The following is a 26,482-nucleotide window of genomic DNA, read 5'->3' as shown; positions in this document are numbered from 1 at the left end:
CCGCTCCGTTGTAAAACAATGGAATCATTTCCTGAATGTCAAGAATCGTTTGTGGAGGAGGGAATGCTCGACACATAGTAGTGTCCAGTACTGCCGCTATGAACAGGTTGCGCTGAGAGGGCAACAGGTGAGACTTGGGCACGTTTATCGAGAACCCCAATTTGTACAACAGCTGAGTTGTAACCTGCAGATGGTGAAGCACCTTCTCCGGCGACTCTGCTTTGATTAGCCAGTCGTCCAGGTAGGGGAAAACCGGAATCCCGATCTCCTGGGATGGGCTGCCACCACTGCCAGCACCTTGGTGAAGGCTCAAGGTGCAGTAGTAAGTCCAAACGGAAGGATCGCAAACTGATAATGTTGCGACCCTACCGTGAAATGGAGATACTTCCTGTGCGACTTCAGGATCGGGATATGAAAATACGCGTCCTGCAAGTCGATAGACATCATCCAATCTTCCTGTTGCAACGCTTGAAGAACCTGCGCAAGGGTGAACATCTTGAACTTCTCCTGCTTCAGTAAAAGGTTCAAGATCCTGAGATCCAGGATTGGACGTAGCCTGCCTTCCTTCTTGGGTATCAGGAAATACAAGGAGTAGCATCCCTGACCCCTTTACCGCTGTGGAACCACCTTTATCGCACCTTTTTTCAGTAATGTTAGGACTTCCTCCTGCAGGAGAAGAAGGTGGTCCTCTGAGCAAGCACCTTGGCAAGGAAGGTAATATGAAGGGAATTCCCGAAAGGGAAGAGCATACCCATTCTCTACAAGATTGGGAATCGGTCACTACAGACCTTTGGGTTCTCAATCTTGAAGAAAATGAGTAAGCCGACCCCCCACAGGACCAGCATGATCCAGAATGGTGGCTCTAGGGCTGCTCTGCTGTGGTAAGAGGAGGGGAGGTAGAGGAAGAGGAGGAGGAGGAGGAGGAGGAGGAGGAGGAGGGCTGACTGCCTTGTGAGCGACCTCTGTTCTTGCCCCTGTAGGATTTGTATAAGGTGTTTTGCTGCTGCTGTTGCTGCTGCTGAGGCGGTCTATAGGTCCGAAAGGACGACCTCCCAAAACCTCTGTACCTCATGAACAAGGAGCCTCTAGATTGCGCCTGAAGACCCAAAGACTTGGCTGTTGCTTTACGGTCTTTAAACCTTTCTAAAGAAGCATCCGCTTTTTTGCCAAAAAGTCCAGAACCATAAAAACGGAGGTCCAAAAGCATAGCCTGAACATCTGGGGAGAACTCTGATGATTTAAGCCATGCACTCCTAGTAGCCACAGAAGATCCCAGGATTCTGGCGACAGAGTCAGCAGTGTCTAAACCACTTTGAATGACTTGATGTGCAGCGCTTGAGTATCTTGCATGACCTCATTAGACCTCATTAACATTTTGTCTGTCTTCTTCAGACACCTTAGGTGCAAGTTGTTTCGCCGAGTCCATTAAAGCATGGATATAGCGACCCAAAAGACAGGTGGCATTAGTGGACTTTAGGGCCATGCTTGCCGAAGAAAACACTTTTATAGAAGACGGGTAGAGTTTCTTCGATTCCCTGTCAGCTGGAACTTGTGGGAAGGTACCAGAAGATCTTTTTGAGCAGGCAGCTTGGACCACTAGGCTCTCAGGAGAAGGATGGGATATTAAAAAGTCCGGATCCCCTGAAGCCGCCCTGTATCTCCTGGCAACAGATTTAGAAACTGCCAGAGCCGAAAAGGGCCTGCGCCAGACCTCCATTACAGGCTCAGTGATTGCCTCATTAAAAGGCAGTAGAGGCTCTATTACTAAAGAAGGTGAATGAAGAACTTCTGTCAAAATGTTAGATTTAAATTCCGCAGTGGGAAGCTGAAGATCTAAAAGTTCTGCTGCCTTTTTTATAACTGTGTGGTAGGGAACCACATCCTTTGAAGGAGCATCAGATGTAGGAGAAAGTTCCCACTCTGGAGACACATCAAGGCCACTTGCTTCCCTTAATTCTCCAAAATAATCATCTGTAATGTAATGTGTAATGTAAGCAGTTTTATAAAGCGCATGGTTACCCAGATGCATCCCAGCGCTGCACTAGAGTCCGGCTCAAGAGGGAGAATGGAAGACAAAAGGTCACTTGGGGAAAAGCTAGGTTTTCAAGAGCTTCCGGAAATGCAGATGACAGGGTTCCATGCGCAACTTTGAAGGAAGGGAGTTCCACAGTGAAGCCGCATTAACCGAAAAACGGCGGCCTCCTGTGCGAGTCTTCTTGAATCTTGGCACTCTCGCAAGGCACTAGTTGTCAGAGCGCAGAGGCCTATTAGCCTTGTAGGGTGTAACTAGACTCTTCATGATAGCGGGTCCATTACCTTGAAGAAGTTTATGGACGATACATAAGGATTTAAACTTAATCCTTTCACGGATGGGGAGCCAATGTAGCGATTTAAGTGCGGGTTTTGCTGACATCCTAACTGAAGTACCCGTTAATAGCCTAGCTGCGGCATTTTGTGTTTGTTGAAGTTTATTGATGGTGGCTTCCGGGGCCCCCAAAAAGATGGCATTACTGTAGTCCAGTCTGGACAAAACTAGTCCCTGCACTAACAGCTTCCTAGAGTACTGGGGAAGAAGGGGAAGAACTTTACGAGCAGACCGTAGAAGGCCAAAGCAGATTCCTGTTGTTTTTTTTGCTTGTGTTTTAAGCGAAAGGTCCTGTTCCAACCAGACCCCTAAGCTTTTAATTTCTTTTTTAGGGCTGGGGGTATCCCCTAGACAAGCAGGCCGGATGGTAGTAGGAAGAGTGGTGCCCTTATGACCCAGTACCATGATTTCGGTTTTTGACCCATTCAATTTGAGAGAGGAGTCACACATCCAGGCATGTATTTTCGTCAGGCAAGAATGAAAGTTGTCCGGGCATTGATGGAGTTGGGAGGAGTGAGACGACCAATTGAGTGTCGTCTGCATAGCTAACAATTTTAAACCCAAACGGGACAACCACATCGTCCAGGGGGGCCATGTACACATTAAACAATGTGGGAGTAGTGAGATGGGTCTTAAGTTTGCCATCTCCGATGGGTCAAGATGTGGTTTCTTTAAGAGGGCCTTTACAATGGCCCCTTTCCAACTGGGTGGAACAATGCCCTGGGAAAGTGAGGTGTTAATGAGCTCAGTTGCTGGAGTAGCAATGGTAGTAGCAATCTGTTTAAAAAACCGCATAGGCACCGGGTCACTTGGGGAGCCGCTTTTCATGGCTGCTAGAACTTTGAGGAGTTCCTCACCTGAGACTGGATTAAAAGCGTTAAGCTGAGGGCCAACGGCCGGGAGCAGGCTGTCGATGTTAGCATGGGTGACCGGTGGAGGAAGGGTAGTCAAGATATTTTTGATTTTTAAGTCAAAGTAGTTTGAAAATTCATCGCACTTCGCTCCTGACGAATCTTGAGACATAGGGGGTTCAGGGACCTTCAGTAGTTCTTTAATAATCTGATCGGATTCTCTGGTGGAATTAGAGGAATTTTTTATTCTTTCGTCGAAGAATATTGTCTTGGCCTCTCTAAGGGCGATTTTGTATGATCTAATAGCAGCACAATATATATCTTTGTTTGTATTGCTCCAATCTTTCCTCCAAGTACGCTCGAGCTTCTTACAATCTTTTCTTAGGATTCTGAGCTCAGCAGTATACCAGGGGGCAGAGCCTACTCTCCCAGTCTTTTTCCCTACTCTTTTTTTTGGTAGGATACGGTCTAATGAACTCGTGAGCCAATTATTTAAGTTAGTATCAGCAATCACGGGGTCCGGATCATGGGGAGGGATGGAGTGTTCGAGTAAGTGAGTCCAGTTCTCAACAGAGAGCTTAGACCAAGCCCTTTCCACAGTATACATCCTAGGGGTTTGTGGTATTTGGAACTCACCCTGCCAGGAAAAAGGGACCAAAAAATGGTCTGACCAGGGGAGGGGGAAGGGGGAGCTAGCCTGAAGTGACCGAATATTGGTGCAAACCGGGTCAAGAAGATGGCCTTGGTTATGTGTAGCGCCCGTATTAACTAGTAACATCTCGTATGATCTAAGATAGAGTCGGAGGTCCTCCGCCACTGCGTCAAGGGGATCATCAAAATGAAGGTTGAGATCCCCAAGGATGGTGAAATTGGTGGAGGAAGGCGCCAGGGCTGTAACTGTTTCTAAGAGGGAGTTAACAAAGTGGCTAGAGTTCCCAGGGGGGCGGTACACTAAAAGGCCTGTAAAAGAGATGGTAGGAGATAGTTGGAAAGAAAAATGGCAGCTTTCAGACTCCGAAATGCCGCCATCCTTCGCTCTACAAACGAAGTGATCTTTGTAAAGTATGGCCAGTCCACACCCTCTACCAGCAGGCCTAGTCTGAGAGTGAATTAGAAACCCCGGGGGGAGAGCCCGAACAATGTAAGCCTCTGAGTTAGCAGTTAGCCATGTGTTTTCGTAAGGAATAGCATATCTAATTTGTGGTCCTGTAGCATAAAATTGATCACCAGAGTGCTTAGGGAGGGACTTACAATTCAAAAGGGCCCTGCATACCTCTGAGAGGGCTGGAGAGTCAGGATTAAATCTCCGCAAATAGGAGCTACAGAGACTACGATGAGTGTAGGAGTTTTCCTGCTTATGCACATAGTGGCAGAGCGTATTTTTAGGAGATCTCAGTAGAAGAAGGTTCTTCCGTGTGTAACGAATATGGCAGTCAGGAAAATCGGGCATAGGTTCTGGCCCGAGGCCCGGACGGGGAATGGCGTTCATTTTATAGTGCAAGGCCCCAAATCGGCCATGGCACTAGAACGCTGTCCTCCTCCTCACCCAAGATGGCGCCCGCTGTCTGTGCCTGGGGGTGAGAGGATCGAGAATCAACCAAGCCCTAAATCGGCCGAGAGAAAACTATATAGGTCCCACGGGGGAGAAAGGAGGCAAACAGGGAATAATGTGGTAGGTAAGAAGGGGCAGGCAGTTGTGCTGAGATGGACAGAACAGTGAATTTTAAAAAACGTCGATATTAAAATCAATTAAGCACAAATTAGAGATAAGGCGTCCTAACTACCGGCTTCCGCCTCAGGAGCGAGATCTAGCGAGTTACCTATCAGTTCCCTGTATCTGTGTCTGAAGCTTGAATCTCGCCTTCCTCCTTTTCTTCCAAATGAAACCTCTGTTCCTCTAGAACTCGCTGAGCTTCTCTCCTAGACCTCATTCTGGGTACCGGAGTCAGTGGAGTCAAAACCGACTCCGATGGATCCGGAGCCAGCGTCATACACGGATCCGGAGGCACAGCCTGCGCCGATCAAGGTCGAACTGATGGAAACGGCGTCGATGTCCTCAGCGCCGGGAAATGCCAAGACCGCGCCGCCGGAAGAAATGGCATGAAGGGGGCCTTTTCATAGGCCTCAGGTACCCCCAGATTAAACGCTAATGGACCCATGGGACCCGAAGGTGCTCCAGAGGGGTACATAGCCCTATGGAAGACTCCATACATAGCATTAAGATAATGTGAGGGATCTTGACCTGGGCCAGGGAAAGGAGGATAGGTCCCCGGGACAGATTCCGGTGTAGGCGTTACCGTGTTCCGGCCAATGGAGTCGCCTGCTCATCCGGCACAAGAACCTCTTTCACTGGAGCCGGAGAATGTTCCAAAGTCGGTGAATGAACCGGCTTCGGAGATCGAGCTGGAGAAGCTGCAGGCGAAGCCAATCTTGCAGGAGAAGCCTGATTCGAGGGAGAAGGAGACAAGAAATCCTTACGGCGTCGACGAGCTGGAGAGGTCGACTTTGGCGCAGTCTCTCTATCAGAATGGCGTTTTGAAGAATGCCTCTCCTTCTTGTTATGCTTCTGGCTCTAGAAGCATGCCCCGACGTTTACTTCGAACCCGACCTCGACCTGTAACGAGACCTCGACCTTCTTCTACCTCTTTTCTCCTTTCTCATCTTTGCCATGAAGAGTTTTGCTTCTCTTTTTTCAACGCCTTCGGGTTCATTTTCCTACAGCAGGCACATCCCTCGACGTTGTGATCCGACGACAGGCACCAGACACAATCTTCATGCGGATCTGTAATGGACATATGTCCTCCGCACTCCCTGCAGGGCTTGAACCCGGACTACCTCGACAACATCCTCGAAAAGGAAACAAGAAGAAGCACAGAAATACAACCAGAAACACAAAGTAGCAAGTTAAACTACGAAGAGTCCTAGTAAAACCGTTAGCGGCGAAGTTGCGGAAAAAAGGGAAGTGACGTCATCACGCCGATGAGGCTCGTCCTTGTCGGCGTGGGGAGCTACAAAAAAATTCCGAATGCTGCTGGCGCAGGGGATATTCACTAGGTGAGGAATCCACTGGCAGATGTATCCATCAGAACTGGTATTTCTTTTTTATTACTTATCAGCAATGTAATAAAGGTGCACACATCTTTTAGAGTATAAGGAAGGAATAGCATACTTGTTATATTACAAATACAATCTGTGCTGTTCTGTTACTCCTGTTGATGTTCCCAGGCAATGGTGTGACACCCACATAGCTATAATCTGTTCAAAGGAACTTATGTTCTGATAGTTACAGAGCAAAACATTATTCTTGTATGTCCTGGCTCACAAATTAAAATGTACTCACAGCTTCAAATTTATATAGCAATGTGCACAATAAGAGACAATACTCATTTCAGAACCATCATTTATTGGGTTCTGTTTAGAGGTGTGAGCTTATTTATTCAGCATTGGTGGCCCTCTTAACTTAATTTGTGATGCGGTCTGGAAACTAAGCCGAAGTAGGCAAGTACCAGTCCATGTTTTCGCTCTGAGGAGGTGAGACTCACACATTAGATGGATGTTCCATTAGGAGACTTATTACAGTGGGCAGTTTAAAATAGGCTCAACGTACATGAATACACCACATTTCCTGGCAATATACAAGAATTGTGTGCGTTTTCCTGTTGTCTGCGCCCACCCATCTTCCACACTTTAGGTCTACTTACAGCAGCAGGAATAAACTGCCAACACCTTAAACACATACATTCCATAGAAGAATATGGAACCTACACTGAACATTCCTGAGTCATTACTAATCATTAGGTCACCACAACACTGATTTACCTTAGGCCAAAGTAAAGTACTCAAAAATTAATGTAATGTTCGCTTGTATTACAGAACACTATTTACAATTCTGTTGCAACCTTACTTCAAAGAATCGTAAACTAGGGACTGGAAGGCAGGAAAAGGGACCTCCTAAAGCTTCCAGCATACCACACCATGGTCAAAGACCAACGCACTGATTAATTAAACCAAGAAAGAGTGAACACAGGCAGGTTAAATAGAGTGGATGACCGAGATCAAAGCCGAAGCATTGTTCAACAGCATGACTAAGAATACGCTCTCCTGAACAGCCTTGCTGACAAAGATATTAGGAACACTTACTTCCCACATTCAGAGAGCAAAAAGATGTATCTGCAAGCAAAAATAAAACGAAGAATAAGTGTGTCTAATCATGAGAGAGCTGCCAAAAACATATACGGATGTGAAAGCATCCATACTCAAAATCACCATATAAGAGGTGAACAGATACATTTCCTGAAGGCTTTAAATGAAAATAAATGAATGCCTTCACACACCCTGAACTAAATTAAAGGGTGCATATATTGTCTTATTTTATATACAATATAAATTTGTACATTAGTTTCTTGGTTTTTTACAAGCTCCAGCTACATTAACAGGGTTTTAATCTGCCCAGGTTCTGCAAAGAGATTGATGATTATACATAGCTCCCATACTGACATCTGATATAAGAATTTTTCAATATTTTGGAGAAGAAAATTACTTTATTCATAACAACATTTGATATAATCAAGGAAAAAATAATGTGGCAGAGAGTAAAATATACTGTTTCACATCTAAGTTTTACTTACAACTGTCAGCATATTAAATCCAGCCCTTGCTAGAAGATTTCCAAGGTCGTTAACAGCAGTGAAGGGGGAAACATGTGGTGAAAATCCTCCTTCCCTTTCCAGTTCTGCTAATTGCAGAGAACAGCGGAGCTCATAGAGAGTTTCTCCTCCAAACATTGCCCCTATGAACACGCCATCTTCTTTTAAGACACGATAGATCTGAAACAAAACACATCTGATTGATGATTCATTTCCAGGATATCGATATGGGATATAAAAAGAATACACAAGCAATTACTCTTTAGCAGGCTCGCTCCAATTACACATAAACAACCTACAGTTGTGGAGTTAATTGATAAGGGAGCATGGGCTCTTCAGTATCTCTATATGTGATATTCTTCGAAATAAAGGCAAATAAATTCTGAAAAAAGAGAATTATATACATATATACATATATATATATATATATACATATATATATATATATATATATATATATATATACACACACATATATACACATATACATACATATATATACATACATACATACATATACATACATACATATATATATATATATACATACACATACATACATACATACATACATACATATATATATATATAAATCCAAGCAAACGATCTCGAACCTCCAACTAGTGGCTAACAAAGACCAGCGAATTCCAAGGTAAGGCAAGATGTTATTGCACCAGTTTCAAAAAAGCATGAAGAGGACTGATGCGTTTCTATATATGTCCTCACAAAGTTCTTCTTCTCCTCCTCAACTCGTGACGCGGCAGTGCAGCATAGATTGGTTCATAGCCCAAACAAATGATGCTCAAGATTAATAAGCGATATGTACAAGTATATATATATATATATATATATATATATATATATATATATATATATATATATACACACATACATATACATATATACATACATACACACGCTAGTATTGGATTTTGTAGTATCTTGGTATTCTCTATGCTATCCCTCTCTACCTCTATTGAAATGTTCATGTGATGCATCTATCAGAATGTTGGTGATCTGCCTGACAGATCACAGTTGGATGGGATGAGCACCATGATGGATGCTCCTGGTGGGGTCTCTCTGTACATCTTGGATTAAAGCATCACTTAAATACTACATCACGTGTGGACTTCTCATCATTACATTCATGGTGACAAGGATGGGATGCTATGGGTTTCTAGTCCCATTTTACTCTAGTGGGTTTTAGTCCCACCTGGCACTATGTCAGTTGTCCACACAGATTTCGTTTATTTTTGATTTGTGCCCTGTTGGGTGTGCGTATTTTAGTCTCCTTCAGAGGAGCTATGCTTGGGTTATAGTCCTATAGCATTATTGCCTTTTTATTCACTTATGCTAGTTTACCAGTCTCTTTTTAGAGTCTAGGTTTTTAAAGTTTTACATCCACATATTTAGCTTATGTTTTCACTATGTATGTGCATTTATGCTTTCATTGCTAAGTATGTTTAGATTTGACGTATTTTTATTGCAACTTCCTGCACTGTTATCTCTTGCGTTACTTAATTATATTTTACTTAGAGGTAATAGTGTAGTTTGTGGATCAATAAACAAGATCTTTTGTTTGGGATCTGTCTGTTGCTACTGAATCGGTACCGAGGGTCCTGGTTCCGAGAGGTGCTTTTGTTTTCGATCGTCAGATCTTGTTGTTTTCGACACCGAATGTCTGCTCGATTCCGACTTTCTTGGTATCGAGTGTCTCTTGGGCGATAAGTCATATTTATGTTTCGACATGGAATGTTTCGATACCGAGCTCTCCTTTGTATGTAGCCTCGGTGCCGAAGTCGATGTCGCCCTTTTCTCGGATCCGACATGGTGGGAGTCCGAGAGTTTCGGTTTCAGTTTCGGTTTCGTTGCCGGGCCCGAGGGCGGGGCGTCGGAAACTTTTTTCAGCGGTTTGACCGGGCCCGAGGGCGGGGTCGTTACCGCACGGGGTCGGTTTTTCGGTAAGGGGACGTCGTCACTCACGGTTTGTTGCTCGATGAGTTCTTCAACCTCCGACTGGTCCCCTTCCGACCCAGACTGGTCCTCTTCTTCCTCGATTTGTTCGTCTCCGAACAGCTCCGGGATCGCTTCCGCCTGCATTCTGGAAACCTCGTGTCTTCGAGCTCGACGATTTCTAATCGTTAGCTTGGAGGAGAATGCTGCGCAGGCTTCGCAGTCCCTGGATTCGTGTTCAGGCGATAGACAGAGGTTGCACACCTCGTGTAGGTCCTTGTGTGGGAACTTAGCACCACACGTTGGACATTTTTTGAATGGAGTCCTTTCCATGGACTCCGGGCTTGACTGCGTCGAGAAAGGCCTCCTGTTCTTCGACGTAGATCCAAGTTTTTCTCTTCTATTTTAAATTTGTAACGCGTCGGAATGGAAATGAACGCGTTCGAATAACAATACCGTCGAATTGGAAAGGGAATACGCGCCGAAAATCACTTTTTTCTGAAGTTGATCTGGAGCGTCTCGATCTTCATCCGAACCCGATGGCGGAAAAAAACAATCTAAGGATGGAGCCGATGCCCATGCGCACTACCAACCAAGGGAGGAGTCACCAAGAGACAAAAGACTCTCCAAGAGAAAAACAAAGTGCAATCATCCGAGCCCAACACCAGATGGCGATCTATTCATAATGTACCATCTGCAGCCCATATGCCTCGAACATAGTGTTTAGATGAGGTTTCACCTCTACTCTTCCTCATCTTCCTTGTTCTTGTAATGAAGGTTTTTGTTCTTTCTCTTTTCTATTGCCTTCCTTTGTTTTCTTCCTTTTAAAGTTCTGTAAGAAGAGAGGATGGTTTATATGGTGTAAGAAGGGAGTATGGTTATGCGTTTTTTCCCATTCTTCTTTCTTTGTTCTCTTTTTATGGATGTTTTCTCTTTGCTGTTCTTTTTTCCGCTTTTGCTCAATTTACTTGCTTTCATTTTCTCCTGTTCTCCGTTGCTGTTTTTAGCTTTTTGTTTTCTGTTTAAGGAGAGAGGATAATGTAGTATCTTGGTATTCTCTATGCTATCCCTCTCTACCTCTATTGGAATGTTCATGTGATGCATCTATCAGAATGTTGGTGATCTGCCTGACAGATTACAGTTGGATGGGCTGAGCACCATGATGGATGCTCCTGGTGGGGTCTCTCTGTACATCTTGGATTAAAGCATCACTTAAATACTACATCACGTGTGGACTTCTCATCATTACAGATTTCTCATGTATACTGTCTGTATAGTATTAAGTCTGGTCCTGAATTTTTCTGTCTGTTCACCACTTAGCCACTAGAGCTAAAGCATGTGTGATTGAAGCACAGCACAGAGGCATCAGATGTCTCTACGCTCCCAGCAGTCCCTGTATCGTCAGCAGACCTGTCCCATACAATCACTACTAGTGGTCTTTACACATCTCAGTTCTTAGCACTTCATAGCGCTTACGAGTACTTTTGATTTTTCTATATCTTAACAGGATCTATGATACCTAACTTTGTGTTTACTTTCACTTACAACTGTATATATGCCAGCCAGAGCCCTACGGTGGTTATCTTCGTAGATGTCGGCCGGGGTGTGGTAGAGTCGGACTCAAAGGTAACAAGGAGCCTCCGCGCTCTAAGCGATGGTCTGATCTCCTAGTCTGACGACCCGGGGGGGAAGGTTCGGGTGCAGCGGGTATACCGTAGACTTCTCCCAGTTTACGCATAACCCGAAAGCTTCTTCAAATTCTATCAGTGTGGCCCAGATAGGTGTTAGGTCCTCAGTGAGGTCCCGAATGTATATTAAAAGGTCATCGGCATACATAGAAACACTGTGTAGGGTATTTGCTATGGGAATGCCCCATTGCAACCCCTCCCGCCGTAGTTGTATGGCCAGATGTTCCACCCCAAGGGCAGAAAGCAGAGGCGAGAGCGGGCAGCCCTGCCTCCTGCCACCTCGAATTCTGGTGGGATATAGCACCCTATACGAACGTGCAAAGTGAGCCCGGCGTATAAGAGACAAGTGTATGCCAAGAGAGTGGAGAAAAGTCTTATTCGCTGCAGAACCGAGAAAAAGTACTGCCACGTGAGGGTGTCAAAAGCCTTTTCGAGGTCTACCCCCTTTCGTGCGGGGTTAATTTCCCCACTGTGCTGGGGGGAGGGGCGCGCACAGCGCCCCCATGCTCATGAGCTCGTCATGACCACACCCGTTCCTGTGGAACGCTCATCACAGCAGGGGAAATATCCCCGCGTGTGAGCGTTCCACGGCTCACGACGAAGCACCGGAGCGCCGTGCCTCATGACGATGAGGCTAGTATAAGGCATGCTGCTCGGGGGTAAGTGACACTCACTTGATCTTGGACATGAAATAGTCGGCGTATATTCTGGGATGTGTTCCTGCCCGGGACGAAACCGCATTGGTCGGGGTGTACCAAGGGCCGTAAGATTTGTGTGTATCTATCCGATAATATCTTTCCTAGGATCTTGCAATCAGTGGAGAGGAGCGTGATGGGGTGATAGGATGTCAGCAACTGTGGGTCGCAGTTGGGCTTCAGAAAGGTCACGATAACCGATTCCCGAAGGGATTTCGGTAGCTCGCCAGTGTTGAATGCAGAGGTATCCATCGCTGCCAATCGGGGGACTAGTAAGTAGGAAAAGGTCTTATAGTATTCTAAGGGAAAGCCGTCTAGCCCTGGTGCTTTGTTGCGAGCTAAGGCAGGTAGGGCATGAGTAATGTCTGCTCTTTGTATTTTCGCCTCTAAGGATGCACTATCCTCTCTTGTAATTACCGGGATTGTTAGGGGATCAAGAAAGTGGTCTATTATGTCATGCTCGATCCGATCCGGGGAGAGATCCACTTCTGAGTAGTGTTGGTGAAATGCTGAGAGAATCTGGTCCTGGGATCGTACTAGGTAGCCACGGGGGACTATTACCTCAGTGATGGGGTTCATGCCGTGGTCTTGTTTGGCTAACCATGCTAGCAAGGTACCCCTTTGATCGCGTTCCTTGTGCATTCGGGTTGCATAGGACCTGAAGTTGTAACGTCGGAGATCGACGCAGGCTGTTCTATATTCTGTTTAGTGACATTGGCGAGGCATTTTTCGGCTTTGGGGAGTGCTTGCTCAAGGGTCCGTTTTACTCTCACTATTTGTTTGATGCAGTCTCCCCGGGCTACCACTTTACAAGAGTCTCACTCTATCAATGTGGATGATGCCGTCCCTGCATTGTGCATGAAGTAGTCCTGTATAATTTGTCCCTGTTCGTGTTTGAAGACTGAATCTGTTAGGCAGTCTCGCAGGATGCGACCTGTAGGGACTGTGGGGTGTGGAGGTCTCCAGTTCAAGTGTAGGATGTGAGCATCGTGGTCAGAAATGACCCTCCCCATATAGTCTGTGTGGTGCACTTTGGGTAAAAACGCAGCAGAGCATAATAACCTGTTGAGACAGATTATCGAGTTATGTGGGACGGAGTGGAACAAATATAGCTTAGTCTGCGGGTGTTGCAATCTCCATACGTCAGCGAGTGCCTATTGTGTGACCCAGGATTAGAAGCGTGCTGTTTGTTTCTGGGCGGGTGAGGGTGTGGGCAGGGGGTAGGAGCGGTCTAATGTGAGGTCTAGTGTGCAATTGTAATCGCCCCCTAAAATCCATGGTATGGAGGCAAATTGAGCAAGTACCCCGGTAAGACGTTCCCAATACTTGTCCTGCTCTATGTTCGGGCGTATATACTACCCAACAGTACCTCTTGGCCGTCGAGAATGCCCTCTAATAAGGCATATCTGCCCTCCTTGTCCACCACCCGCCTAAGTCCCTGGTAGGATCCAGATCAGTGCTCCCCGTGCGTAAGCGGAGTATGATGTGGCACATATGGTACCTCTCCATTTTGATTGTAGCTTTTTTAGTTCGGTGGTAGTGAGGTGCATCTCTTGAAGAAACGCTATCCAGGCATTTTGGTGCTTCATGTAGGAATAGACCGCATATCGCTCGCGGGGCGTGTGGAGACCCCGGGCGTGTGGAGACCCCGGGCGTTAAGAGTTAGGATGTTGAGGTCAGTATTCTGTGTCTTCGCAGCCATTTGATATCGTCAGTGTTCATTTGAATAGGCTGTGCCTGCTAGGACCTAGTGACCAGTGAGTCCCCTGTGGTGTGAGAAACGTGTACGTTTCCGTCTGTCTCTCATAATCATGTCCCGGGTACCCTATTATGTGTATTTCCAAGAGCGGGTGGAATGATGTAGAACAAGGGTAGGAAACCGTAAAAACAGGGGTCGGGAAACATTCCCAATGCTGGGGACCCATTACAAGTCAGTAATACGTCCAAACCTACTCTCTTTAACAGGAGAGTGCAACAGTAAACGATGGGGGTGGCAGAACGCACTAGGCGAGGTGCATCGCGGATTGGGCATTCGTAGGATCCTGGAGCGCCATCTGGAGCATATCAAATCTTGTCCATGTCACATGTGTGTAAGAGGGGAGTATAGCTTATGTAAGTCTTTTGGGATTGGCAGTGAGATCTGTTAATGCTAGGGAGGAGTTCATTTGTCCATCCATTATGGTATCAGCCGTCTGGGGGGTGACTGAGGGAGGTGTAACGGAGTCCACTCCGGAAGATGTGCCATCACGGTCGTCCTCCCCACCTGAAAAAAAGAGGCGAGGAGCTTGCTCAATGTCCTCCATCTGGGAGGAGGCCTGTAGGTCAATCATTGCTTGTAGGACCCCACGTCTTTCTCTCATGATTTGCTCTAGGTCTGGGGAGTCCTGGGTGCCTGTCCCGGTCGTTGTCTGAGCTCCGCTATGTTGCTGCTTTTGGGTGCGTCTTCTGGATCTCGGCAGCTTAGAGGTCGGATTGCGTGGGTAGTCTGTTCTGGGTTGTTGTGCACAGCGCTGGTCCGCCCATTCATGTGCCTCTTCTGCACTTGTGAAGAAGATGGCTGAGCCATTATGGAAAATTTTGAGCCGGGCAGGGAAGAGAAGAGAGTACTGGATTTTGTTCATACATAGCCGCCGTTTTACTTCCAGGAACGAAGATCTTTGCTGTTGTACCGCTTGTGCATAGCCCGGGAACACCATTATCTGCCTGTTTTCCACGTGGAGGGGGCCTGTTTGCCTGGCCGCTTGGGAGTACAGCATCCCGGTCCTGAAAATGCAAGAATTTCGCCAACATCAGTCTGGGGGGTGTTCCTGGTGGAGGCTTGCGTGCTGGTACTCTCTGGGCACGTTCAATAGAGAAGAACGCCGCCCTTTCCGCTGCAGGGGTGAATGATTTCACCCAGGTGCCTATGTATCCTAACGGGCCCGTGCCTTCGATTCCTTCCGGAAGGCCCAGCACGCGAATGTTGCAGCAGGGTGGGCGTCCCTCCAAATCGTCTGTGCGTTCCTCGATGGTGGACAGGCAGTGTAGGACATCTTGCAATGTTGTTTGGTGTGCCTTAATAGTAGGTTGCAGCGCAGCTAGTTCCTCTCACCTTCCTTCACTTAGTCTGCAAGTTTCCGGTGGTCGTCCCGTATAAGGCTAATGACCGTTGCAAGGGTGCCCAGGCGTTTTACCATTAAGATCCTAGACTGTTCGATGGCCGTCAGTACTTGATCCAGTTTGTCTGAAATTGATGAGTCAGTCTGAGGCACGGAGGATGAGGCCACCGTCCTGGTGGTAGGCATGTTTTCAGGGGCGGTCTCGGGCACCATGATGGGCTGGGATGCTCTTTGTTTTCCCATTGTGACAGTTATGCAGGTCTCGTGCGTTGTAGATTTCGCAGGAAGGGACAGGCACAGGTCTTGTGGATGGTTGGTGTCTGACTAGTGAAACGCTGGATAATGCAGGGTCGGTGTATCGTCGTGATGGGGGGGCCCCTTATCCCGGGTGTCGTTGACTTCAAATTAGACTCCCTACAGGTGTTGGGAGGTCAAGTGGTATTGCGTGTGTCGTTGCTGGTGAATGGGGTATTGTAGAAGCCCCCAATAGGGTATCAGGCTGTTTGTATGCCACCCCCTCAGCGGCATTTGTAGGCTTGGGCAGGGGGAGCAGCAGAGGTTACGGTATTGCCATGTTAGGGTCAGGCAGCGTCCATTTTGGGCTCAGCCGAGGGTCTCACCCCTGAAGAAGGAAGGAGGGGAGGCCCCAGTTGCCACAGCGGGTCCGCCCGCGAGGAGGGGCCAATGGCTCACCTGAGAACCGTGTGTGTGAGCTGCCCAGCAAGGCTCCCACGCCGTGGCCTCAGCACTCCTGCTTGTTGTGGGTCTCAGGCGCCATCTTGGGTCCAGGCAATCCAGGGGAGAGGGCTGCCCCGCAGCGTGCGTGTTTGGTGAAGACGGAGATGGAGGAGGTCTGCAGTCTGTCTCCCCCTGTCAGTTCAGTGGTGTGGTACTTCTGTGGAGGGCTGCCGGATCGCGGCTTTAATTGCGGAGGTTCACCCGGGACCCAGACGCCATTTTGAGTCCAGGTGCCATCAGAAACAGAGGGCTCCCGCAGTTGATGCCAAGTCTCCCTCACCCTGACTCGGAGCCCGCGCCGCGGGACTGCGGTGCGGCTATTGAGCGCCTGGGGTAGTTGTGACGGCTTGCGGAGTCAAGTCTCAGGTGGTGGAGTCAGCTTTGGCTCGCGCTGCCTGGGATCCATCAGGCGAGACGGGCGGACGCCATCTTGTCCGCACCAGCCCGGGTCCCGTTTTCTGCCGTTTTCATCCTGGCAGTAGCCACTTTCACTGGGCCCGAGGTAATCCAAACGGTGCAGCCCTTCTTCCGATGGGGGATCGGCTCTTCAGCAGACCAGAACGGCGCTAAGAAGCGGTGGAATTGCCGGCCAGACTGTGGAGCCTCAGCGGAGCACGTCCGCCCACATAGCCGGCTTGGCCACGCCCCCATGCACATATTCATTTTATGATGATATAAAATGCACAGTAAGTTTTATTTGCAATTATACAGAGGTATCTCGAGATATGCAGACAGTTTCACTATGTTAAAATTGTATGTAAAATAGTTGCTGAAAACAAGCTTCGTATTTCAGAACGGTCAGGACATGCAAGTATAATCGCATATAAATGCCATTGTATATATGTACATAAGTATTTTGTATACATACGGATAGAAGCACAAATTCACTATGGCTTGTAAATTGCACGTTAAAAAATGGCCGCTGACTACAGACCTTGTAGTCTGCTTTCTATCGCCAGTACTGTTACTATGTAAACCCAAGCATTGCAATGGGTTCCTCATGTGAACAAGGAAGTTCGTTCTCGAATCGCGTAACCTCAATTAAATTCTTTTTGGGCAAAACTTCTGAGAGCACATGTTATTGGACTGGACTTCCTTTTACAATTACATGCCGGTCTGTGCACTTCTGGCGATCTTTGGCGCCACCGGTCCATGGGCGGAGCTTCCAGAAGGGGCACTTGACTTTGGAATATATATATATATATATATATATGTCAAGTAAGGACACAGAGACGGTACACCAGGAAATCTTGCACAAATCCTTTATTGTGCACTCTTTAACCAAGGACGACGCGTTTCGGCGTAAGCCTTTTTCAAGTAACCACCATCTTGTATTTTGCCAAACTTATAGTCCCACATTTGTGTCAATGCTCAATGAACATAGAAAAAACACTTAGCTACGTACATTATGCCAGATAAGCACATTAAACATTCAAAGCTGATATACACACACTTTAGATAAACTTGAATTCATGAAGGTGAGTGTCAATTGATTATTGAATGGGAGCAAGTGGTGTAATGGGTTCGGTAGTTGTCACATTACTTATCATAAGATGGATTTCCGATATTACTGCGGGTTTGCCTCTACTCTGTACTGATTAGTCTTAGGAGCCTATGTGGGATGCTAGTTCTTCCCCATAATTCAGTCCTTTAGGGGCCTTGCTCTCCATGTCTATAATGTTTCTGGACTCTCTAATTCTCAGCTGTGTTTCTCGGTCCCCACCTCTAATGGTTTTCGGTACAGTCCTAAAACTTGACGGGCTACAGCAATTGGGGTCAGGCATACTATGAACTACAAATCCCCATAGATATACCGCCTGGGGCAGTTCTTAGTCACCCACATCTGACTAATATCGGAAATCCATCTTATGATAAGTAATGTGACAACTGCCGAACCCATTACACCACTTGCTCCCATTCAATAATCAATTGACACTCACCTTCATGAATTCAAGTTTATCTAAAGTGTGTGTATATCAGCTTTGAATGTTTAATGTGCTTATCTGGCATAATGTACGTAGTTAAGTGTTTTTTCTATGTTCATTGAGCATTGACACAAATGTGGGACTATAAGTTTGGCGAAATACAAGATGGTGGTTGTAGGAGAGTAGGGTCTGCAATCCTATGATCACCCAGATTTTTTGCTTTTGTTTCACTGGTTTACGACTTTCTCTGGCTGTGGGCCTGCCAATCAGACCCACAGCCTGGCTGTTCTCTTTCTAAATTACGACATGTACCCTAGGTGCATCTACCAATTGGTACTGGGCCACCTTATCAGACCCTGTAACTCAGGGCATAGGTGTACCCAGGGCTGCCAGGGGCTGCAGCATGTATTATGCCACCCTTGGCTGGCCTCTTAAATTTGACACAACTGGCTGCATGACAGCTGGGGCAAAGTCGTGTAAACACGCTTTGCTGTAGGTGTAGTATACCTATACCTAACCCTAAAATGGACACACAGATTCCTATCAGTCACTCCTATGGCAGGCCTTGACAATCCTGAAGGCAGAGTGCGTGGAATCGTGTGAGATGGTGCTCTGGCATGAGCTGAGCCTGTCTGCAGCTTGCGGAACCAAGTCCTAATAGCTGTTCCATGATATCGCATACCATATACTCTTAAGTGCATTATAATCCTCGCGGTTAAATGCTAACTTTGGTATTGCTTTATCAAAACATGTCGAGTAAGGTGTCATACGAATTGGAATACTAACCCCTCGCCAATTCTGGCGACGGGGTTAGCATTCCACCCTTCTAGAGGGACACGACATGTATGTAACTGTGAACCCCGGTTAAAGTTAACTGAAGCCTCAGCTCCACAAAATGGATGCTGCCACCACAGACACGAGTCTGACCCCCTGCAGCTGGGAGTCCTTCCAGCGAGGGGAGCCTGGACAAAGGGTTTCCTGTCAGGGGCGGTGCTAGCACCGTCCCAGACATGGTTTTGTGTATCCTGAGTAGGCAGGGCTTTTCAGGAAGGTGACTGCTGAGTGGCACCCCGGTGCTCACTACGCATAGGCCGGTCAGAACCAGTTCCAGGGGCACACCAGCCCCTGGCCTGGGGAAAGTCCGGCATGGCTGAGGGGTGTAACCACCCCCCACCTAGTCCCACCCATAGGCAGGACCTAGTCACCGGGTCAGCCCCCTTTTTTAGTATAAAGATGGGAGCGGGCCCCCTGTTCAAATTAGATCATCTTTGGAATCAAGACACGACTTTCTTCGAAAGGACTTCAAGATTTCTTCCTCAAGATTCTCCCTTGTGGCTAAGGAGTAGTCACCCTGCATCAAGCGGGCACCATCCTAAAGAACACTGCGGTCTGCTGCAAGTCCTTCATCACGAATCCGACGACCCAGCTCGACGAGACCCGGCTTCCCTGGCACCTCTGACCTCTACTCACCTCTACAGCAAAGCTGAGAACCGTGAGTGCGACGAGACCTCGAGGGACCGACGATCGCCAAGACTGCACGACATCTTTACTGCAAGCCCACCGTGTCCTCCACGGGTGAGTGCTTTGGGGTCCGAGAAGCCCCAACCCTGCACAGCTCCAGCACCCAAGATCAGCCTCCCTGCATCTCCACGATCTGCGTGGGGCCCTTCTGCTGTTTGCTGTGCACCGCGTGGTTTGGCTACTAGCCGGCTGGCTTGTGGCCTTCTGAACGACGCCCGGCGACATCACTGCTGCTGGTCTGGTTGCTCCAGACTGGCCCTTGCTTCCTTCTTGAAGAGAGGCACCCCGGACCCTCCTGGTCCACTCCAGACGCCATTTTAGGTCCACCGCGTGGGCTTGAATTTGCCAAGGCTTTGTTGCCCAATCCTGGGTCCAGCGACGCCGACAGCTTCTATCTTCGTGGGACAGCTCGATCCTCCTTCCTGGTCGCCGACAACGCCTCCTGGTCCGTGAGATCGCCGAGCCCAGCGTCACCCACACGCCTTGTCGAGGTGGCTACCATCCGGTGCCCTCCTGGTGCCCACTGACTACTGGCTAGTAGTCTCGAACTTGGTCCCCTCTGCTTTCAGGTGTCATCTTCCATCGATCCAGGCTTGGATCCACCGAACCTTCTTCACTGGTCGCCTGCCAGCAACTTCTTTCTTCCAGGCTCCTGGTCCGTCAACGAGGATTCCCGACGTCTTTTGAGTCCTATGCAGCTGCAGCCCCTGGGCTAGGTAACTTCGGCATTTCGGTGCCCCAGCATAGCCTCACTATCCAAGGGTCAGAATCTACTTTCGTTTTCTCCCTACCAGGTCGGGTTCGCCCGAGAACACTAACTTTGCAATTCCTAGCTACCATAGACTTTGTCCCGCATCTCGCGTGAGAGTGCACACACTGCACCCGAGTCCCCTAGGCCTCCTATAAGTAATCTGAAGGTTCTATAGTTAAGTCCTAGCGATTCCTAAGGCTATTAGTACTTTACTTACCTGCTAGTAATTTCGCATTCCACTTTTCAAGTATATGGTTTTCCGTGCCCCTCGGGCATTTGTATATACTGTGCTAACTTAAGTATTTTTGTAAGAGTTTTGGTTTGTGTTTAGTACCCTGTCCTCATAAAGAGTACAGGGCTGTTGTGATCTTTAATAAATAACTGTTTATTTTCATAACACTTGTGTGGTGTCCTTTCACTTGGTGTTCAAGGGGTATATGTGGTATAACAGCTGGCTTAACACGCCCTCTCGAGTCTTTAGCCTTAGACTGCTCGTATCCACGCTACTAGGATAGCTGGTCTATAAGGTTGACTTACAACCAATCATCAATAAGGGTTGCTGGACTGATACATAGTGTTCACTAGAATAGTGACCACTGCATATCAGGCCACCTCACATTGGTGAGCAGCGGTTGGGATTTGAGCTTGCTGTTGTTTTACCACACGTATCCTAAGAATATCTTGTTGAAAGATCACATAAGTACTGTTAGTACATATAACTAAGCTTAGAATACTCTGAGTTCTACTGAACCAGCTGTTGCAGCTCCTCAAGGCCTAGCACACCTTGGCTGCAACTCTTGTCAAGGGATCAGTAGGTAAACACATAGTGTAGGTAGGTGCATCACTTACACCACACTAGAAACAGTATGTCGGACAAAGGAGGAAACTCTGAGTCTCCCCTTGTGTCAGCTGACCCTCCACAGGTCATCCCTTCAAGATATACTGTGCTGAGCTTCAAGGAGTTAAGACAAGTGTGTCACTCCAGGAAGATCAAGCAGGGGTCTAACCCCACAACTTCCTTTCTGATTGGTCTCTTGGAGACTTATGATGCCAGAAAAGCTGAGACCCTTCTTAGCTCTTCTAATCCAGAAGGAGGTATGCCTCCCCTTGAGGGAACCAGAGGTGACCCTGGCCTCATCCACCTCTCAACTGAGAATGAAGAAGTAGAGGAGGATGAGAATGAGGATCCCTCTGGAGATGAGGCAGATAAGGGACAGGTAGAAGTCGTTAGACTAAGCAGGTCCAACTTAAGCAAACATGACAGTGGTACTGGGGGACCCCTGGGGCCACTATCAGGTCAGCTTAACATTGGGAATGGACGAGCCAGATCTCTATCAAGAGACTCTGGCAGATCCCTTCAAACCAATGGCTCTCACAACTCTTCTCAAAGAGGGATGACATCCCCTCAGAGGAGAGTGTATGAAGCTAAAGAAAGGGCAGCCAATCTGAGGATTGAAAGGGAAGAACTTGCCCTGGCCAAAGAGAGGCTTGCCTTTGCTAGAGAGCAACAGTTAAGTGGGGTAGTCCCCACTGGTGGCAGCATTGTACCTAGCAATAGGGAAAGGAGTTTAGATACAAAACACCTTGGGAAGATAGTGCCCCCCTTTAAACAAGGGGATGACATCCACAAATGGATTACTGCTTTGGAGAGGGCCTGCACTGTGCAAGGTGTTCCCCAGACTCAGTGGGCAGCTATCTTGTGGCTCTCCTTTGAAGGTAAAGGAAGAGACAAGCTCCTCACCACAAGGGTAGAGGATGCTAACAATTGCCAAGTCTTGAAGAATACACTGGTTGAAGGGTTTGGCCTAACCACTGAGCAGTACAGGGTGCTGTTCAGGGATACCCAGAAAACTCAGTCTCAAGATTGGTCTGACTTTGTAGATTGTGCCACTAAGGCTTTGGAGGGCTGGTTGCTGGGCAGTAAGGTTACTGATTATACAGGATTGTACAATTTGATCATGAGAGAACAAATTTTAAACAATTGTCAGAACCAGTTGTTGCATCAGCATCTTGTTGACTCAGATCTGACCTCTCCCCAAGAATTGGGAAAGAAGGCAGACAGATGGGTTAGAACAAGAGTTAAACAGAACCAGGGCCAGAATCAAGGTGGTCAGAAGAAAGCAGACCAGAAGGGTAAAGATTCTAAGGGGGAACAAAATGACCAGAAGTCTTCGACAGGTCCCCAACAACCCAAAGAGGGTGGGGGTCAGGCTCCCCAAAAGAAGAAAGAAGGCCAATCTAAGAGGTGGTGCCAATACTGTAAAAGTAAAACTCACTGGTTTAGTGAGTGCACCAAGAAAGGAGGAGGGCAGACTCCTGCCACTGCAGCCCCTAAGGCACCTGTGCCCCCTAGTACAGCCAGCAGTGGTAGTGCACCTCCCAAGGGTTTAGTAGGGTTAACCCTGGGTTCTGAGGGGTGTGACAACTTAGTTGGTACACTCACTCAGGCTGTCCTTGTCAGTACAGGGGATATGGATATGTCCCCTGACATAAGTCCCAATAGTTTGGGCAAATACAGACAGACACCTTTCATAAATGGAAAAATGGCTCAGGCCTATAGGGACACTTGTGCCAGTGTCACCATGGTGACACCTAACTTTGTGGACCCTGGACAGATCATGCCAGGTACAGATTTCCTGGTGACCAATGCAAGCAATGTCACTACCAGTCACAGTATGGCAATTGTAGCTTTCTCCTGGGGAGGGGTAACTGGCCAAAAGAAGGTTGTAGTTAGTTCAGACCTCCCAGTGGATTGTTTGTTGGGCAATGATTTGGAGTCATCACAATGGTCAGAAGTGGAGCAGAGGACTCACATGGAAATGTTAGGCTTGCCAGCACATGTGTTTGCTGTGACCAGGTCACAGGTCAGGAAATGCCCCACTGAACAGGTGCTGGATCCTGGAACAAAGGACCAGACACCTTCCAAGAAAAAGAGCAGCAGGGTTAAGGCTGTGCCTTCCCCCTTGCCCCAGGTTGAGGATCAAGTCTCAGAGGAGGCTGACCTACAGGAATTGAGGGAAACTGAGCCCAGAGAGTTTGAACTTGATCAAGTTGAATTCTTGGGTTCAGGGGGACCCTCAAGGGAAGACCTGGGGAAGGACCAGTTAAGCTGCCCTTCTCTTGAACCCCTCAGACAGCAGGCTGCTGCTGAGGCTGCTGGGAACGCCACAGGTACCCACAAGGTATACTGGGAAGATGGACTCCTGTACACTGAGTCAAGAGACCCCAAGCCTGGCATGACCAGGAGGCTGGTTGTACACTTGTCTCAGAGAGGTTTCCTACTTACCTTGGCCCATGAGATTCCCTTAGCAGGTCACTTAGGCCAGACAAAGACTTGGGACAGACTTGTCTCACACTTTCACTGGCCCCACATGAATGAGGATACCAAGGAGTTTTGTCGCTCCTGTGTCACTTGCCAAGCCAGTGGTAAGTCAGGTGGCACAACAAAGGCCCCCCTTATACCAATGCCTGTGGTGGGGGTGCCCTTTGAAAGAGTGGGGATTGACATTGTTGGTCCAATGGAACCCCAGACAGGGCACAAGTTTATACTGGTGGTAGTGGATCATGCCACCAGGTATCCTGAAGCTATTCCACTTAGGACCACTACAGCACCTGTAGTGGCAAGGGCCCTAGTTGGAGTGTTCTCCAGAGTGGGCTTCCCTAAGGAGGTTGTCTCTGACAGAGGTGCAAACTTCATGTCAAGCTACTTAACTGCTATGTGGAAGGAATGTGGTGTCAATTACAAATTCACTACACCCTATCATCCACAATGCAATGGGCTTGTTGAAAGGTTCAACAGGACCCTAAAAGGGATGATTCATGGACTACCTGAAAAGCTCAGGCGTAGATGGGATGTCCTGATTCCCTGCCTTCTGTTTGCTTACAGAGAGGTCCCACAAAAGGGGGTTGGCTACAGCCCTTTTGAACTTTTGTATGGGCATCCTGTGAGAGGCCCCCTGTGTTTGGTGAAGGAAGGATGGGAGAGACCTCTCAAAAAGCCTGCAACCAGCATAGTGGACTATGTACTTGGTCTCCGCTCCAGGATGGCTGAGTATATGGAGAAGGCATCAGAAAACCTTAAGGCCAGTCAAGAACTTCAAAAAGCTTGGCATGACCAAAAGGCTGTCCTGACTGTTTATCAGCTTGGACAGAAGGTGTGGGTGTTGGAGCCAGTGGCCCCAGCAGCACTCAAAGACAAATGGTCTGGGCCCCACACAATTCTTGAGCAAAAGGGAGAGGTCACCTACCTGGTGGACCTTGGAACTCCCAGGAGCCCCCACAGGGTGCTCCATGTCAACAGGCTCAAAGCATATGTCGACAGGAAGGACATGAGTTTGCTCATGGCCATAGATGAGGGACAGGAGGAAGAGAGTGACCCTCTCCCAGACCTGCTCACTCAGAATCCTGATGATGGGTCAGTAGATGGTGTTGTCTTTTGTGGCAGCCTCTCTGAGCATCAACAGAAAGACTGTAAACAGGTTCTTCAGTCTTTCAGACATATGTTTTCTCTGACACCCAGTCAGACCAATTGGTGTACCCATGAGGTTGACACTGGTGACAGTCTGCCAGTTAAGAGTAAAATCTACAGGCAGCCTGATCATGTTAGAGACTGCATAAAACCTGAAGTGCAGAAAATGTTGGAGTTGGGAGTCATTGAACCCTCAGATAGCCCTTGGGCTAGTCCAGTAGTTCTAGTGCCAAAGCCTCACACCCAGGGTGGTAAGAGAGAGATGAGGTTTTGCGTAGACTACAGGGGTCTCAATGCAGTCACTAAGACTGATGCCCACCCAATACCAAGGGCAGATGAGCTGATAGATAGATTGGCTTCTGCCAACTACTTAAGCACATTTGACTTAACAGCTGGGTATTGGCAAATCAGGTTAGCTGAGGATGCCAAGCCAAGACAGCATTTTCAACCCCTGGTGGGCATTATCAATTTGTGGTAATGCCCTTTGGTCTGAAAAATGCACCTGCCACCTTCCAAAGGTTGGTGAATCAAGTCCTTACTGGGCTGGATGACTTCTGTGCAGCATATCTAGATGATATTGCTGTCTTTAGCTCCACCTGGGAGGATCACCTGGTCCACCTGAGGAAAGTGTTAGAGGCTCTGCAAGCAGCAGGCCTCACTATCAAGGCCACCAAGTGCCAGATAGGGCAGACACAGGTTGTATACCTGGGCCACCTTGTAGGTGGAGGCCAGGTTCAGCCACTGGAGAGCAAGATACAGTCAATCAGGGACTGGGCTCCTCCAACCACCCAGACTCAGGTTCGAGCTTTCTTGGGCCTGACTGGTTACTATAGGAAGTTTGTCAGGAACTATGGTTCAATTGTGACACCATTAAATGAACTGACAAGTAAGAAAATGCCAAAAAAGGTTCAGTGGACAGCAGGCTGTCAAAAAGCATTCGATGACCTAAAGCAGGCCATGTGCACAGCACCTATCCTTAAGAGTCCAGACTACTCCAAACCATTCATTGTCCAAACAGATGCTTCTGAGTTGGGTGTGGGAGCTGTTCTTTCTCAACTGAATTTTGATGGTCAAGACCAGCCCATTGCTTTTATAAGCAGAAGTCTGACCCCCAGAGAGAAGAATTGGTCAGCTATTGAGAGGGAGGCCTTTGCTGTGGTTTGGGCCCTGAAGAAGCTGAGGCCATACTTGTTTGGCACTCACTTCAAGATTCAGACCGACCATAAGCCCCTCTTGTGGCTAAATCAGATGAAGGGTGAAAACCCCAAACTGCTTAGGTGGTCCATTTCCCTACAGGGGATGGACTTTACAGTGGAACATAGACCTGGTACTGATCATGGCAATGCCGATGGGCTCTCCAGATATTTCCACTTAGAACAAGAAGACTCACCTGGTCAAGGTTAGCTTATTGTCCCAAAGTTTGGGGGGGGGGGGGTCATGTAGGAGAGTAGGGTCTGCAATCCTATGATCACCCAGATTTTTTGCTTTTGTTTCACTGGTTTACGACTTTCTCTGGCTGTGGGCCTGCCAATCAGACCCACAGCCTGGCTGTTCTCTTTCTAAATTACGACATGTACCCTAGGTGCATCTACCAATTGGTACTGGGCCACCTTATCAGACCCTGTAACTCAGGGCATAGGTGTACCCAGGGCTGCCAGGGGCTGCAGCATGTATTATGCCACCCTTGGCTGGCCTCTTAAATTTGACACAACTGGCTGCATGACAGCTGGGGCAAAGTCGTGTAAACACGCTTTGCTGTAGGTGTAGTATATCTATACCTAAC

At 47.8% G+C, this 26,482-nt stretch overlaps 1 protein-coding gene across 1 annotated transcript in view; it reads right to left on the bottom strand.

Annotated features, from left to right (window-relative positions):
* NDUFAF5 (NADH:ubiquinone oxidoreductase complex assembly factor 5) overlaps nucleotides 1-26,482 on the bottom strand; it is a 158,486-nt gene that overhangs the window by 31,350 nt on the left and 100,654 nt on the right. Inside the window, exon 7 of the mRNA XM_086927726.1 lies at nucleotides 7,845-8,042. Coding sequence (XP_086783852.1) covers nucleotides 7,845-8,042 — 198 coding nt within the window. The remainder of the gene's footprint in view (nucleotides 1-7,844; nucleotides 8,043-26,482) is intronic.

This window comes from Lissotriton vulgaris, chromosome 6, assembly GCF_964263255.1.
Source record: "Lissotriton vulgaris chromosome 6, aLisVul1.2, whole genome shotgun sequence".
In the NCBI taxonomy this organism is placed as follows: domain Eukaryota; kingdom Metazoa; phylum Chordata; class Amphibia; order Caudata; family Salamandridae; genus Lissotriton; species Lissotriton vulgaris.
Note: the sequence above shows the minus strand (reverse complement) of the source record. Positions and strands in the feature narration are given on the sequence as shown.